This window comes from Alligator mississippiensis, chromosome 14 (assembly GCF_030867095.1).
Source record: "Alligator mississippiensis isolate rAllMis1 chromosome 14, rAllMis1, whole genome shotgun sequence".
Lineage (NCBI taxonomy): Eukaryota > Metazoa > Chordata > Crocodylia > Alligatoridae > Alligator > Alligator mississippiensis.
In genome coordinates this window covers 10,286,482-10,301,217 of record NC_081837.1, presented here as the reverse complement: position 1 = coordinate 10,301,217, position 14,736 = coordinate 10,286,482, and the positions used below count along the sequence as shown (strand labels likewise).

At 45.1% G+C, this 14,736-nt stretch overlaps 3 protein-coding genes across 7 annotated transcripts in view; 1 reads left to right on the top strand and 2 right to left on the bottom strand.

Annotated features, from left to right (window-relative positions):
* LOC102576049 (S-adenosyl-L-methionine-dependent tRNA 4-demethylwyosine synthase TYW1) overlaps positions 1 to 6,929 on the bottom strand; it is a 137,413-nt gene extending 130,484 nt beyond the window's left edge. Inside the window, exons 1-7 of one of the 4 annotated variants that reach the window (XR_009456485.1) lie at positions 6,817 to 6,929; positions 5,656 to 5,798; positions 5,061 to 5,201; positions 4,016 to 4,117; positions 3,272 to 3,466; positions 1,805 to 2,086; positions 62 to 184 (exon numbers count right to left, since the gene is read on the bottom strand). Coding sequence is in view for 2 of the 4 variants with exons in the window: in XM_059717103.1 (XP_059573086.1) it covers positions 62 to 184; positions 1,805 to 2,086; positions 3,272 to 3,466; positions 4,016 to 4,117; positions 5,061 to 5,201; positions 5,656 to 5,798; positions 6,817 to 6,820 (990 nt within the window). In the remaining 2 variants the exon portion in view is untranslated. Of the gene's footprint in view, positions 1 to 61; positions 185 to 1,804; positions 2,087 to 3,271; positions 3,467 to 4,015; positions 4,118 to 5,060; positions 5,202 to 5,655; positions 5,799 to 6,600; positions 6,703 to 6,816 lie in introns of those variants that run through there. The other 3 variants (XR_009456484.1, XM_059717103.1, XM_019493454.2) reach the window with 3 other exon arrangements.
* A 107-nt stretch (positions 6,930 to 7,036) lies between these two features.
* Positions 7,037 to 12,205, top strand: SBDS (SBDS ribosome maturation factor). The gene is made up of 5 exons (XM_006260183.4): positions 7,037 to 7,212; positions 7,426 to 7,555; positions 8,389 to 8,589; positions 9,171 to 9,335; positions 9,896 to 12,205. The coding sequence occupies exons 1-5, from the start codon at positions 7,085 to 7,087 to the stop codon at positions 10,022 to 10,024; spliced, it is 753 nt and encodes a 250-aa protein (XP_006260245.1). The 5' UTR covers positions 7,037 to 7,084; the 3' UTR covers positions 10,025 to 12,205.
* Positions 12,206 to 12,536: 331 nt separating this feature from the next.
* The window catches only part of LOC102557928 (merlin), a 28,756-nt gene continuing 26,556 nt past the window's right edge, over positions 12,537 to 14,736 (bottom strand). For both annotated transcript variants that reach the window (XM_014608073.3, XM_006260185.4), the window contains exon 18: positions 12,537 to 13,689. In XM_014608073.3, the coding sequence (XP_014463559.1) occupies positions 13,654 to 13,689 (36 nt within the window). In that variant the 3' untranslated portion in view covers positions 12,537 to 13,653. The remainder of the gene's footprint in view (positions 13,690 to 14,736) is intronic.

The window sequence follows — 14,736 nt, the reverse complement described above, 5'->3', positions numbered from 1 at the left end:
ATCACCTCCACCCACTGGCAGTCAGCAATTTCTCTTTATAAACTTGCCACAGTTGCGCTACCTTGGCTTTCTTCATGTGACCCATCAGTTTTCCCAGATCTTCAACGTCAATAACAGAATTAGCATCTCCATCTTCCTCAGCTCCAGACTCTTCCTCACTGGTGGTTTCAAATAACTCTTCTACCTAGGATTAATCAAATTGCAGAAGGAATTTTTAGAAGGCTGCCTTCCATGGCACTGATAAAACACCCACCAATCCCAGCCCAGGGAATCAATGCTACGGCATCCAACAGTATTCTGGAAGACTAGCACCAAGCCAGCTTTGGACCCACATAACAACCAATGTCACAGAAGTAATTCAAACATTTCACTCTTAACATGAGTTTAACAGTACAAAGCCCTTTACAACTCATGATCTGGTTTCCAGATTCATTCTGCTCTTTCACCTGATCGGTCTTTTTTGCTACCATGTCACTGAAAATAAGGACTTTGGTGACTCAACTCCACTAGAATTCAAAGGGACTTTGGGTGCCTAATTTTCTTAGATTCCCCTCACAGTTGGAGTAAGCAGGATAAAAGTAAAGATGAGAGAAGGGAACTTGCCTTACTTTCCAGTAAGTCAGGCTGCTATATCAACAGTTTACAGTGGCAGCCTAAAGAAAAGACAGCCCATTCAGCAAGTAGAGAACCTATTTTCTGCCAAGGTCTGTAGCACCACTAACGATACGTTCTTGCGCGTAATAACAACACAGGGCACGAGGGGGAGCATTCAAGCCTCTCAGCAACTGTTGGGTTCACAATCCATTGAGCAAGAGAGATTATTCCAGGCACATTTACATGAGATGTTTACTGCCCAGTTGACTAATTAGCTGTCCAGTAAACATCTCGGCATCTGTGCGTGCTCCATTAGGCTGGAGTAAACTAATTTACTCCACGGAAGTAAATATGAGTACCATCCTGCTGCAGACTAAAAAACTCTACAGCAGCACACACATAGACACTGCCCCAACTGGCTGGGGCATGCGAGTGATTCAGTGTGGAGGCTGCTACATCCAGCCTCTCCACAGCATATTGAGCTGTGGGGAGAAGCCCCAGACTGGCAGGCTAACTCCTGGGGCGATCTGCCAGCTGGGAGCTGCTCCAACCTAGCTCAACGTGCTCCACATGAATAAACTCCAAAGCAATGAGTCACAGAGTTTATTCATGCGTAGTAATAGCCCATGTAGTCGCATCGCTCTTGATCAAAACTGCAGCTAACAAACACCATGGAGAAGACAAGAGCAATAGAGATTCAGAATGGAGACAGGGTAGGCTCATATATCACAGCTCCACCTGCAGCTATCAATGTCACTGAGGAAGAGAAGCTCACAGGATGAAATGTTAGTGGGGTTCAGACTGTGCCTGCTCCTATACTGTACAAGGGCTGGGAGGATAAGAAGACCCTTATGAGTAACTCATCTACTGGTCATGGCATGACCTTCCTTACCTTTAGCAGTAAGCATCCTTCTAACATCCCCACACTGCCACTCCATGTGTACCTCCCCCTCATTTCAGGACCCACTACTAATTATCTGGGCCTCTCCTTCACCATGGGACCAAACTAACCCAATCCCATGGCACAGAAGTAAGGAGCCAAAATGTAAGGTGAAGGTCACACCACTGTTCTTCACCCTGAGCTGTGGAAGGGAAGGAGGAAGTCGGTAACTCTCCAAAAGGATCTTCAAGTTCACTAGAGCCATCCCTGCTACAAAACTATTATGATGGAATTAAGGCCACCTTACTTGGCCAAGAAGACGCCCTCTACCTCAGTGTTTTCCTGCTCCGACACCCTTTGCTCATGATCAGATCCCTCCTTGCTCTGCTTCACTTTGGACTTGCACTTCCCTTTCTTGCAGTTTCCACTACAGGACTTCTTCTCCCCTTTGCAAAGGGCCTGGAGCCTAAGGAGGAACCTGGCCCTCCAGGCAGCAAAGTCAGCCTCAATGCTGCCATGCTTGCTCTTGGCTACATTGCAGTCTCCTTCTGCACGTGTCATAACACGATTGGCCCCGAGCATCCACAGCCATTTGTCAATGTTTTTTCCAACCTAGAATGGGAGATGAAGAAAAAGCCCATTAAAATGTTCCCACAGCTGAGAGACAGAGATAGATAGATAGAGAGAGTCATTTGAGAAATAAACTGGACAGAGTTTACCCAGAGAGATGACTGGATGCAGAGTGGGACAGCTGTGCTCCAATATCATCTCTGCTACTGATCAGGAGACTGGGTTAAGACCATTCATTCACTGTCTCTAGACCTCACGGTTTCTTCACCTTTAAAGCAGTTTTACTATCATCAGTCACATAACAGGCAGTCTCTAAGGGCTAGAGACTTTTTTGTCCAAAATTGACTGATAACAACAAGCCCCGATATATTTAAAATACATGACGTGGCACCAGACCACCCAGTACTGGACAAATATACTAACCTAATGATAAGCTTCATCATTTTTTTCTCTCTAGTTTAGATATATCTTGGTTAGTAGGTCTAAACAATTTCAGAGGAGGGCTCCAAAAACAATATTTATATGGTCCCTCACAGCAAGCAAAAAGGAGATGATGGAAAAGGCAGCAAGCAAGAGGGTCCTTTTGTCCTTTGGAAAGCAAATGTAAATGGACTACAACATCCTGAGTAAAAAAAAAAAAAAGCCCACAAGTTCCTCCTGGACCAGTGGGACTCACTCCCTTTCTCTCTGAATCGATACTGCACTCACAGTAAAGGTTATGGTCCAACACAATTCCTATTCAAATCCACAAAAAATCTTCATACCTAGTTCACCAATTTCCTCACAGAAACAGTCACCAGGGGCACCTAACACATGAGCAGCGAGCTGCTCTGATGTGCTGTAATTACAGTGCATCAGAGCAGACACAATTAATCGAGTCTGCTGAAGTGTGGTAATTACCACACTCCAGCAGACTCCATTGTCTCATGTATCATCGTCCCCGTGCTTAAAAATGGCAGTGGGGGCACTTTATCTAAAACTCATTTGATGAGCTTTAGATAAAAGCGCCCCTGCCACCATTTTTAAGTGCGGGGATGCTGATACACAAGATGCTCAAAGCAGATTCCCCCCCTCCCAGAGTGCATATATAAATGCCCCAGAACACTAACAGCCAGAACCGTATTGACACGGAAACCTTGGCAACAGCATGGAAATCTGTGGGTTTGGAGGATACTCTGCAACTTGTGGGATAAGGAGACAAGAGACAGAGACTTCAGGGAGCCTTACCGTATTGTAGTGGTCGATGTATACCGAATTGCCCAAGCCAAACACAGCATATCTCATGCCTTTCAGATATGTTTTGCCAAACCTGAAGTCATTTGCAGCCTCTTCTAACCACTTGCAGAACCAGGCTGCATTCTCAGTTGGCTGTCCCTCTGTGTAGGTTGCAACTAGGAACACACAGACATTTTTGCTGATTGTCTAAGGATAACAGAGCAGAGGAAAGGAATAGTTTACAAGGCAGGGCACTGACTATTCTAAGCCAGCTTTCCCATCACAGGATGTCATGACAAAGCATATGGGTTCATTTGAGGGGTCTGTAAATTAAAAATGCATAGACATTGTTGAGATCATGAACTATGAATCTGGATTTGGACCTCTACAGCACCTCCAAGGACCTCAAAAGGACTTAATGAACATGAATGTGCCATGTCACAGTCCCACATTTTCCTGGCTGTGAAGTTCCAGGCAAGCTGCTCACTCTCACTGACAAAGTCTGTGGCAAAACCAGGAAAAGAGCCCAGATCCTCCCAGTCTGTGACACAGACCCTCATTCTCAAGACACTGGCTTTTTTCTGTAGCCGAACACTGAGGAGCTCTGTTACTCCACACAGAAGAGGAAAGTGCTCTTCAAACACAGGTACATTAGACTTGCAGGGAGCTGAGGAGATGCTTGCAGGGAAACACAGAGGAAAGCAGCAGCCAGGCCCTTCTACATCCTCAGGAAACGGTTACAAGTATTTTACCAACCTCCTCAGCTAGGCAGTCATCAGGATCGTACTCTCTCATGTTAATAATTTCTGCAGGCAAAGTAAGGGCAATGACGGCTTCAGCAAGAACTGCTGCAAACCCCTGGCGAGACAGGAGAAACCTTTAATTACATCAACCCAAACAAAGTGAGTGCTGAACAAACTCCATTCTGTTTGGCTGCCATGAGAGGGTGCAAGACACCTATAAACCTTGCAATGAGCCTATAAACCTTGCAATGGATACCAGAAAAATAATATTTAATACAATGTACAGAGGTAGAACAAGGATGCACATGGCATGGTTGTCATATTAGCTAACATTCTCTTTTTGGGAGGAAAAAGGTTCAGAAAAAAAGTTTTATATGTTTTCCAGACTAGTGACATGCACGCAGGACAGAGAGAACTTTAAGGTAGATTTGCCTTTGAGAGAGAAACAGTATAAAGCAATACCTGCCCTCAAAAGGGTGTTCAGACAGCAGACAATTGAGAACATAAGGGTGTTTATACATGTGCTTCAGGAGTGGGGGTGGGAACCACTTTAATTAGAGCAACTCCGAGAGCTGCTCTAATTAAAGCGCCCGGAGCAGCTCATGCATGTGTCCCTGCGCTTCAAAATGGCAGCGGGAGCGCTTTATCTAAAGCTCGTCTACCTAGCTTTAGATTAAGTGCCCCCACCATCAGTTTGAAGCGTGGAGACACTGATACATGACACAGTAGGCTGCTGAAGCACAGTAATGACCACACTCCAGCAGACTCTATTAATCAAGTCTGCTCCGCCATGCTGAAATTACAGCATGTTGGAACAGCCTCCCTGCTCGTGTACAGGCACCTTAAGTTCTTATCTATGATCTACAGCCCTTTGGGTCAGAGCTGAATACTTCTTAATCTAATTCATTTCTCACTATTTATTTTTCGTATTGGCCAATTACGGCTAGCAAGTTCCACTTTCAGGTCTCACCCCATTGCAGGTGTTTACCTATGTACACTTTGAGACCCTAGTGTCATTTTGCAATCCCTTTAACCAAATGGAATGAAGTGACTTTTACCTTAGCTGTGCCAGTCTGTGATCCATAGAAAATCTTCACCCCTGCCACATAAGCCTCTTCTGCCTTTGGGGTTGCGTATCCATTGACCAGTACATCGTCAGTTACTTCCAATGAAGCTAGCTTCCAGCTGGCTTTTCCATCCTACAAAACAGTAACAGCATCTCACCCTTTCCCCTTTCAGTCAGTTTCACATAGATATCATGCACACTAGCCATACTATCAGAAGTGGCATATCCTATTTAAAGGGCTAACAGGTCAATGCTGAATGGCAACCACTCTTTGCAAAACGAGCTGACGTGACTGTTTGAGGGAGCTCCTTATACACAAGACGCACAGAAAGCATTCAGCAGGTCATTCTTCAGCCGGAATCTTAACACACATCAAGTACCATGACTTTCAAGTACCCCAAACCGCATTTAAACGTCAATAGTTTTGAACTTTCCTGACTCTAGAGGGGACCAAAGTAAAATGAAGCACCACGTTACACAGCAGAGAGGGATATGTTTCACTGGTGGGTTCACTGCCTCTTGTATAGGCACGATGGGATTTTTTCAGGCCGAATGATACAATGCCAGGACTGGGAAATGTCACTTACTTGCTTTTTGGTTCTGCCGGCAAAGAACTGAATGCAGATCCAAATACTGATGCCAAAAGCTGCACAAGAATAGATGTAAAACCTGTGTAGCCACAAGGACATCAGGTGAGTGTAGAAGTAACTCCAAGTATCCACTGATGTATCTGAAAGGAAAATGAATCATGACAGGAGCAGATTTAGACAAAACAAGAGCAGATTTAGGTTGGACGTTCTTTACAGTGAGGGGTACCAGAATCCGAAATGGGCTTCCAAGGGAGGGGGTGCTCCCCGGACCCTGGAGGTCTTTAAGAGGAGACCGGACAAGCACCTGGCTGGGGTCGTCTGACCCCAGCGCTCCCTCCTGCCCAGGGCAGGGGGTCGTACTCGATGACCTACCGAGGTCCCTTCCGACCCTAAAAATCAATGAAATCGATGACATTTAAAAAAAGCAAAAGCAGTGACAGCTTCCTTCAGCGCCAACCCACTTAAAGCAAGCAGAAAACACACACGCAGTATCTCACAACGCCTCGATGCAGCCTTCCCGGGCTACAAACCCCGCCTGGACTTGTGCAATTGGAGATTGCCTCTCAAATCCATTTGGCAGAGACCGGCTGTCCCTCCGCCTAGCAAAATAAGGCCTTGGCGCTGGATCTGAACCGCATCCTCGTATCCCAAGTGAAGCATGCACGCTTTGAAGTGTCACGGGGCGATCAAATTGGAGAGAAGCCGAGCTCATCTCGGCAGGACGGTCGAAACTCCACGCGACACGACCCTCAACCCTGACGCCAGCACCCAGCCTGCCGCGGGGGACGCCGGGCAACCGCCGCAGCCCAAACCCTGCTTGCACGAGACACCGTCAAGGCGCGCTCGAGGGGTCTGCGGCCGCTACAAAACTCCTCTCCCCGCCCAGTCCGGACCAGTCTGACCAGGTGGAGGAGCATGCCCTGTCCTCTACGGATACGAAACCTGATGCTTTTCCGTCCTCTCTTGGAGAGAAACATGCGCTCTCTTTCTTGAGGAGAAACGTCCTCTATGTTTCTCTTCAAGCAAAGGGGAGAGGAGAACAATAGGTGACATCAAAGCGTCGGGTTTCGTATCCCCTCCCCCCTCAGCAGAGGCAGTTGCAGCCCCAGGCCGGGGTCTCCTCACGGCCCTCACCCTCACCCTCACCCTCACCCTCACCCATGCCGAGGCCGCAGCGAGGCGGAGGCGCAGGCGGAGGCGGCGACGCACGGAGCGGGGGGCGGGGCAGACGCCGGAACGCCGCGCGCTGAGGCCGCGTTTCCGGCCGCGCTCCTTTCCCAGCCGGACCCCGCTTGTCGCCGGCGCCGTGACGTCACAAGGGTGGGCGGGGCGGGCAGCGACCAATGGGGAGGGGCGGAAGTGGGCCCGTCCCCTCCCCCGGGGGGACAGAGAAGGCGGCGGACTCGTACGCAGTGGAGGAGACGCCATGTCGATCTTCACCCCCACCAACCAGATCCGCCTCACCAATGTGGCCGTGGTGCGCGCCCGCCGCGCCGGGAAGCGCTTCGAGATCGCCTGCTACCGCAACAAGGTCATGGGCTGGCGGAGCGGCTCGTGAGTGCGGCCGCGCCCGGCGGGGAGCCGTGGGCCGGTGTGGGCGGGGGGGTATCGGGCCCGGGCAGGATGCTAGCACCCGCTGGCTTGTCTCCTACTCCTCTCTGCTCCTCCAAGGATGCACATGGCATGGTATTATTTGGGGTACTTAACGCTGGAGACTTCAGACAGTTTCCAGGCATCTTCTAATCCTCTGTACAATCCTTTTACCAGTGAAAAAGATATCGAGGAAGTTCTGCAGACCCACACAGTGTTTGTCAACGTCTCTAAAGGCCAAGTTGCAAAGAAGGAAGATCTCGTCAAGGCTTTCGGGACTGATGACCAGACAGAAATCTGTAAAACGGTGGGTTCTGCATCCACGCAGGAGTGCGGATTGCTGATTGTTACGGGCAATGCGAGATCCGAGCTGCCTGCTATTGAAAGTCGGCTACGCTGAATCTCGCTCTGTGGCTGCTCAAGTTATAAAGTTTTCGAGTGTATTATTCTTCCTTTCGGAGATTGGTCACAGAAATCCCCCTTTTGGGTAGGGAAGTGTTTGAATTCTGTTGTCTTTAAGAATACCGACTTGAGCCAACGTGTTAGATCAGCGTGTATGGACGCCTACCTACTTGCTCTTGGCAGCACTGGTGTTAACTCGAGAGATGTTTTTCAATTGCTAACAAACCAGCGGCCCAGGATGGAAAGCGCTGTTGTTCCATTTGTTGTGTCATTCTTTCAGCTACGTTTATAAATCTGTGTTGTGTACTGACACTTTTGTTTGAGAAGCCTGGTCACAAAGGTTTTTGGGGGGGGCGGGGTTTGTTTGGGTTTTTTTAATTACGTGTGTATTTTTATAATAGAGCAGGGATTAACTAGTCACTTTATGCTTTGTAATCAAATAAAAGAGTAATGGTGCTTATTTTGAAACAGTTGCAGAGTTTAGATACTTTTTTCCTCTGAAATTTTTAGCTTGATGCATCAAATTTAACACTTGAAAATGCTGGTTTCTTTTTTCCTCTCAAAGAATTGTTGTTATACTTTTGCATAATTGTTTGTAGTTAGAAATTAATACTCCAATTTAAAAACAAAAGTTGAAATATATAATAATCATTGAGAATGCCATTCTTGCCATAAAGTTTCTTATGGCATAAGAAACTTTCTTAACGGAAGCTTTTATTTTTGATCCATTACTTCCAGATCTTATCAAAAGGGGAGTTGCAGGTGTCTGACAAAGAGCGACATACACAGCTGGAGCAGATGTTTAGAGACATTGCAACGATTGTAGCCGAAAAATGTGTGAACCCTGAAACCAAGAGGCCGTACACTGTAATCCTGATAGAAAGAGCCATGAAGGATATTCACTATTCGGTCAAACCAAGCAAGAGCACTAAACAGCAGGTCAGTAGTGCAACCTAAACACTCAGGTTGCACTTAAAGGAGTTTATTTTGGTGTGCAGTTTCTGATGCTAAAGGGATGACAGACAGGTAGCACTAGAGCAGATTGCTCAAAGCAGACCCAGGATGCAAAACCTCAGAGCATGATTTAGTAACTCTTCATTGGGGGGCCAGCATAAGAAACCAACAAAAACAATATTGCTGCTGTTTTATAGTCTCCTAAAACATATTGTTTGGGCTCCAAATCTTACCTTCTGTTAACATGAACAGTGTATTTAGCCTTACCTTTTGAATGTTGTGGTTTTATAGTTCTACTGTAGACCTATAGCCAGATTTCCAGTTTTTCTAAAGACTTGCAACAAAAACCCAGCAGTGCTTGGTGGAAAAGATATGTCTTGTCACAGGAATCAGCTGCAAGCAGCACATCAGTCTCAATGCTAGAGAATTTCAGGAGAAGGTACTGAAAAACACTTCTGCTGCCCATACAAGACACTAGAAGGCACTACTACATCTTGGTGTGGGCAGGTGATATTCTGAATAAATGAGTATAGGTGAGATTTCACTCATATTTACTGTCTTTGTAGGCACTGGAAGTGATCAGACAGTTAAAGGAGAACATGAAGATTGAGCGAGCTCACATGAGACTGCGGTTAGTTCTCCCACAAAAAGAAGGGAAGAAGCTGAAAGAGAAGCTTAAACCATTGATCAAAGTTGTAGAAAGTGAAGACTTCCATGACCAGTTCGAAATTGTAAGAGAAATCTGTTCTTGGTTCTGGGCAGTTTTGCTATTCTTGCATGTAGCAGTAGAGGAAACGAACAAGAGGGAAGCTGGGTTAACCATAGTTATACTACATTTCTCAGCCTGCATTAGTTAGAGATACAGAGTGGACAGTGAGTTACCTATAACTTCCTGACACTGTCAAATGAAAGAAAATGGCATTATACTTTAATGGACTGTCTTAGCATCATTTTACATTGTATTTTATTGCAGTTCAGTGCAGACAGCACTGTAATTTTTTTTATATAGGATTACAGGAAAAATAAATGAGATCTGGAATTGGGGAGCGTTTGGGCCTTTTTGCAGTCTAATTGTTTTGAATCAGTAACTTTACCATCGTGTAGAGCTTCCAAACTACCTTGGGGCAGTCGAGGTACATTGTTAAACTGGCTTTTAGTGGTGGCCAGGGAAGCCTCTTTTAGTAAAAGCTAACAGATCAGACATCTCTGCATAGAAAACTATCATACATAAACAGGAAATGGCATAGACTAAATTTTCTTGTGTGACTGATGATAATGTGAACTGTTTCAGGTATGCCTTATTGACCCAGGCTGCTTCAGAGAGATTGATGAACTGATCCGGTGCGAGACTAAGGGGAAAGGCACGCTGGAAGTAGTCAGCCTGAAAGATGTGGAAGAAGGCGATGAAAAGTTTGAGTAAATGCTTTTCAGGAACAGCATTTCTGTGACGGACGCTGTATTAAAAGGCAGGTCCATCCTGCTATGCCCTCATGCTTTTCCAGCCTCTTGCTGCCAAATTTTTGACACTAGTTCTACTTGGGATTTTTTCCATGTGGTGTTTTCTTGCACTTACTTGCATAACAAGTGACTTTGAATGGGAAGTATTTGAATGCTCTAGCCAAGATAAAGTTAAAGACCTAACACTGAAAGTTTGCTGTTAGCTTCTTTCTGCCAGGGGTGTCTACTGCAGCTGAACACTGTTTGATTTAGATAGTATGCCAAGCTGTTTTTCCTTTACCTAACTTCAGTGCTGCATGGGAGGCTTTGCAAAAAACCTGTAGACAAGCAAGTGATGTGTCATCCCTAAAACAGCGCGCACAATGAAAGCTAGGTGCCCTAGCCTGCTATAAAGAAACATATTGATGACTTGCAGACCTGTTTTTGCAGCCTTCATTCAGTGGGGACAGATGGGACACACTGTATTTTTCAAAAGAAATAAGATTGCAGAGTAATTTATTCTTACAGCTATGTTTGGATAAGTTAATAAGAAACTATTGTTTATACATAAAATAAAGCAAGTATTTTTGTCATAGTGTAGGAGTCATCAGTGATGATGAGACCTCTTTCCACTAGAATAGCCTTTGCCCCTGAGCTATGGCATGATGCTTCTCTCTTGCTGTTCTCGCTGACGTGCACATTCACTACTGAAATTAACCAGGTCTGTAATGGATAACAGCCTCTGGCTATGATAGACATGCTTCTCTTGTACCTTCATTTCTCACTAGTAATTGTACATGCTCCTTTTCTTATCCAGTCTAAGAGAATAGGAAGGCATTTCTCTTGATCTGTCTTTATTCTAAATGTCTCTAGTCAGTGTCTATGTAAAATTTCTGACAAGGGGCTTGAGTGTAAAATGAAAATCTGTATGTAACACTACTGGTAAGATACTTTACAGAGCACCTGTTTGAGCTAGTTACCCTATGTGTGTATGTAACACAACTAAACACTAGGCTTCTCAGAGAGCAAGAGATTCATCGTTCCTGAAAGAGACTAGGGTAGCAGCGGTAGGTTAAACTATTAAACATGGAGAATTGGCAAACTCTACAGCCACAGCTAACAAAGACAAAGCAGTCGGAGTTTAAACTAAATTCTGTGATAGGAGTATCGAGCAGTAAAATGTGTATGCTAATTAATAGAATCCACAGTGCCTGGTGCAAGGGGTACGTTCATTTGCATTACATGACAAGCACAGCCACGTCCCTTATTCTCAGTTGATGCATATGTTTTCTACAAGGAGGTAAGACTACTACCGTATACAAGCAAAGACAATTGGAGTCAACTGAGGTAAGCAAGAGCTGGAAAGTCCTCTGTAAATGAGAGTAGGAGGGAATGCCCTTAGCAGAAAGGCCCACTAGTTCCCCCAGACTCAGCTTGGTTTAAGGCCAGCTTTGAAAAAGTCTTTAGATGTACCAAAGTTTCACAGATGGAGCCTATAGCCCAGTGACCCTAAGCCCCTTTTAAATTGTGGGAGCAAATTCAAAATGCCTGCTCATCTGCAGCACGTCACTGCTACCTATGTAAGTTAACCACCATAAATACCCCATTCACTTCTCTGGGGACATGGGCCCAAATTCAGGGGCATACAAACATAATGAGGCTCATAAGCTGCTCTGTAGACAAGTCCTTACTGAACCATGCCCATCTTTGAGATGACCATTCCTCTTTCATATACACTTTAAATGGTGAGAGTAAACACTGTTATTTAATGTGTCACTGGCACTTGGTGTTAACATCTGGTTGACATTAAATTGGGCTCTTTATGAGACTCATCCAATACTTTGGGTTGTGTGGAAACATAACAATGCATTGCTTACAACCACAAGGTCTGTTTTCCTTTACAGTTTGGTGTCTGGAACAGCTTGGTGGTTACCCAAGGGAAAAACCCAGGATTTGAGCCTAGTCTGATGTATAGCTTATTGAGAGCCTTGCAAATCTATCTCTGTATTAAGGCTCTTTCTGTACTTGGAGGGGGTGAGTTGAAGGTTGTTTCTAGTAGTAGAAGTTCTTTTTGATTTAAAAAAATTCATATACACTTGGTTTATTTACGTGTCAGCAAGGATGTTTGCTTGGTATCAAAATAAACCCCAGTAAAAGCTTACAATGATCAAGTGTGCTAATTTTCTAGTCTTACCCTCTTCGGTGGCAGCCTGTATTTCCCTGCACAGTGTCTGAATAACATGGGTACACCTGAAAACGCAAGATATGTATATAGGTTGTAATTCCATTCAACGGGGAAACGGTAGTTATGCTGGGCTGTGAAGATGAAAGCTGAGAGTAGTTTAAGTTTAAGGGCATGTGTGGTAGATATATCTTATTTTAATCACATAAGGGAAATAATTTATTTGGCGTTTCATCTTTTGCCTTAATTCTAAAGCACAGTAATAGAGACTAACTGGCTAAGAAGCTAGTGATAACAAAAGTGAATGGAAACCTTTTTAAACATTTCTGATTTTTATTTTGGTTTTTAGGACTCTAGTTATGAACATTAACATCTATTTTTACTTTATGGTCTTGCACACAGAGACACTTTCAGTTACAAGTATATTATCATCTTTTCCAGACTTCGGCAGTTGGAAGAGTTCTCAGTTAAATATACTTTTGATGCACAGAATCTGAAAGTACTGACTGGTTCCACTGAAAAGGAGGTGCTTTGTGGCATATGCCATATTTTATGGTCCATCAGACATGAGTCCATCTTTAGCAGACACTAAGGGGTGCCCTTTGTCTCTAGCATTTTCTGAGTAGCTTCCACAGAAGTATTCAGTTACGCAGCAGACAAGTGTGAGCAACTAAAGTGCTCTCTTAACACAAAAATAACAGAAACCTCATGCTTCCACACTAAGGATTTATCCTGCATCCGGGATTGATCAACATGAGAGAGCTGTGAACAAATGTGGAGGAAAAGGTCCATCTATTTAAGATAGGAAGGCAAGCTTTCCCCAACAGAATCTTAAAGTATGTGAACAGTTATGTTTGTGAAGGTTAGACTGGTATAGCTTAAGTATTTGAACAGTATCAGTGTCATGCCCAATTGATAAGATTTAAAACTAAAGTCCTGGATGCTACACAAACGCATTTTTGTAAAGGCAGGGTTTTTTCCCTTGATTCTCCGGTCCAAATGTCTCTTCCCATCAGCATGCTAGATGCTGTTGTCTTCCACACTTCACTTACGGGTCTGGCATTTCATCGGTATCGTGTCCATCAGCTTTCAAAACACTTTAGGATAAAAGACCTCAAGCATAAAGTGTTTCCTTGCAAAGTGCATGAAAAGTAAACAAGATGCAGTTTGGCTCCTCTGTTTTGCTTGTTTGCAAAAATGCTTATTATGTCCCATTGACATTTTTAATATAAGCAGCATATGCTGCTTGTTTAGAAGGTGAACAGCACCATGCTGTCACTACAGAACATATTTTATGCTGATGTATTTCAGCAGCTAGAACTACATCATGTTCTTGCATAAATCTTTTTTTTCTTGTCAGGCAAATGGATCATCACAAAGTTTTGCCTATTCACCTCTTTGGGAAAGCACTACCAAACTGTCAAGATGTTTCAAATGTAGATCACATCTGAATCGTGTTGCTGAACCTACACATAAATCAGAGACAAAAAAAATTATTTCCACCCTAACATCCTATTAAAAAATGTGAGTGGGAGCCAAAATTGTAAAATTTCTAACATTATGTACCAGTGAGCCTGGAAAGTCTAAAGATGAAGGATGTTATGAGCAGAGATCCTGTTTTTTTCTGATTAAAAATCCAAAATTCTCTAATTAAAACCCCCAAAGCTGTGTTTTTCCACAATTAAAATAAAACATCACTATATATATATATAGGTATCAGCTGAACACAATGTTTTATTTATATATTTACAATTTGGAAGCAATTTGGAAGCCAACCAGTGCCTCAATCATTGCAATAAAATAGATTTTTAATACCTATATATTTTGGCATTTGATTTTATCGTGGAAAAATCGAAGCTCCCCCTTCCCTCACCAGGATGCGGGTTCAACTGCAGTGTTGTCCCCCTCAAGCATTCCCGCTGCTTTATGGCACTGAGCAGCCCTGATATGCCAGTGCCCCTCAGTCCCAAGCCTCAGCTCCCTGCCAGCCCTGCCAGTGTGACTCCCTGCCCTGCTAGCATGACCTGCAGGTGGCTGGCACCAGGCTTGTGGTGGCAAGTAGCCTCGCCACCTGCTCTGCCCTCCTGTGCTGAGTCCCACCTGCTGGGCCAAGAAGGTAGATCCAGCCTGGTGCTGATCCAGCCAGGTTGCAGCTCCTTGCCACACTGTAGGCACAAAAATCGGGGGGGGGGGGGGGGGGGGGGCACACATGCCCCCCACAATGCTTCACCTCTGGCACCCAACCTCTCCCTGGGAGTGCATGCAGCGCTAGGCAGCCGCCCCTCCACCTCCAAGTAGCCACCTGTGGCCCCATCCTGCTCCCCAGCTGGACCCAATGGCTGCACATTCCCCCCCAGGTCCTGAATACCACACGCTGCCCCAGCTGAGCAGCACCCCCCAAGCCCCAACCACCAACCCTGCCCCACTCCATCCCTCACTGTGCAGGATTGGTGCAAGCTGCTGCCTCAGTCTCCCAAGTCATCCCCCCCATCCATCACCTATACCACCCCGCA

What these genes read in the sequence shown, in the direction of transcription:
- SBDS (XM_006260183.4), top strand. Translation starts at nt 7,085, where the DNA reads ATGTCGATCTTCACCCCCACCAACCAGATCCGCCTCACCAATGTGGCC. An exon ending in AGACAGAAATCTGTAAAACG is followed by an intron (nt 7,556 to 8,388) that starts GTGGGTTCTGCA and finishes CATTACTTCCAG; the next exon opens with ATCTTATCAAAAGGGGAGTT. An exon ending in GCAAGAGCACTAAACAGCAG is followed by an intron (nt 8,590 to 9,170) that starts GTCAGTAGTGCA and finishes CTGTCTTTGTAG; the next exon opens with GCACTGGAAGTGATCAGACA.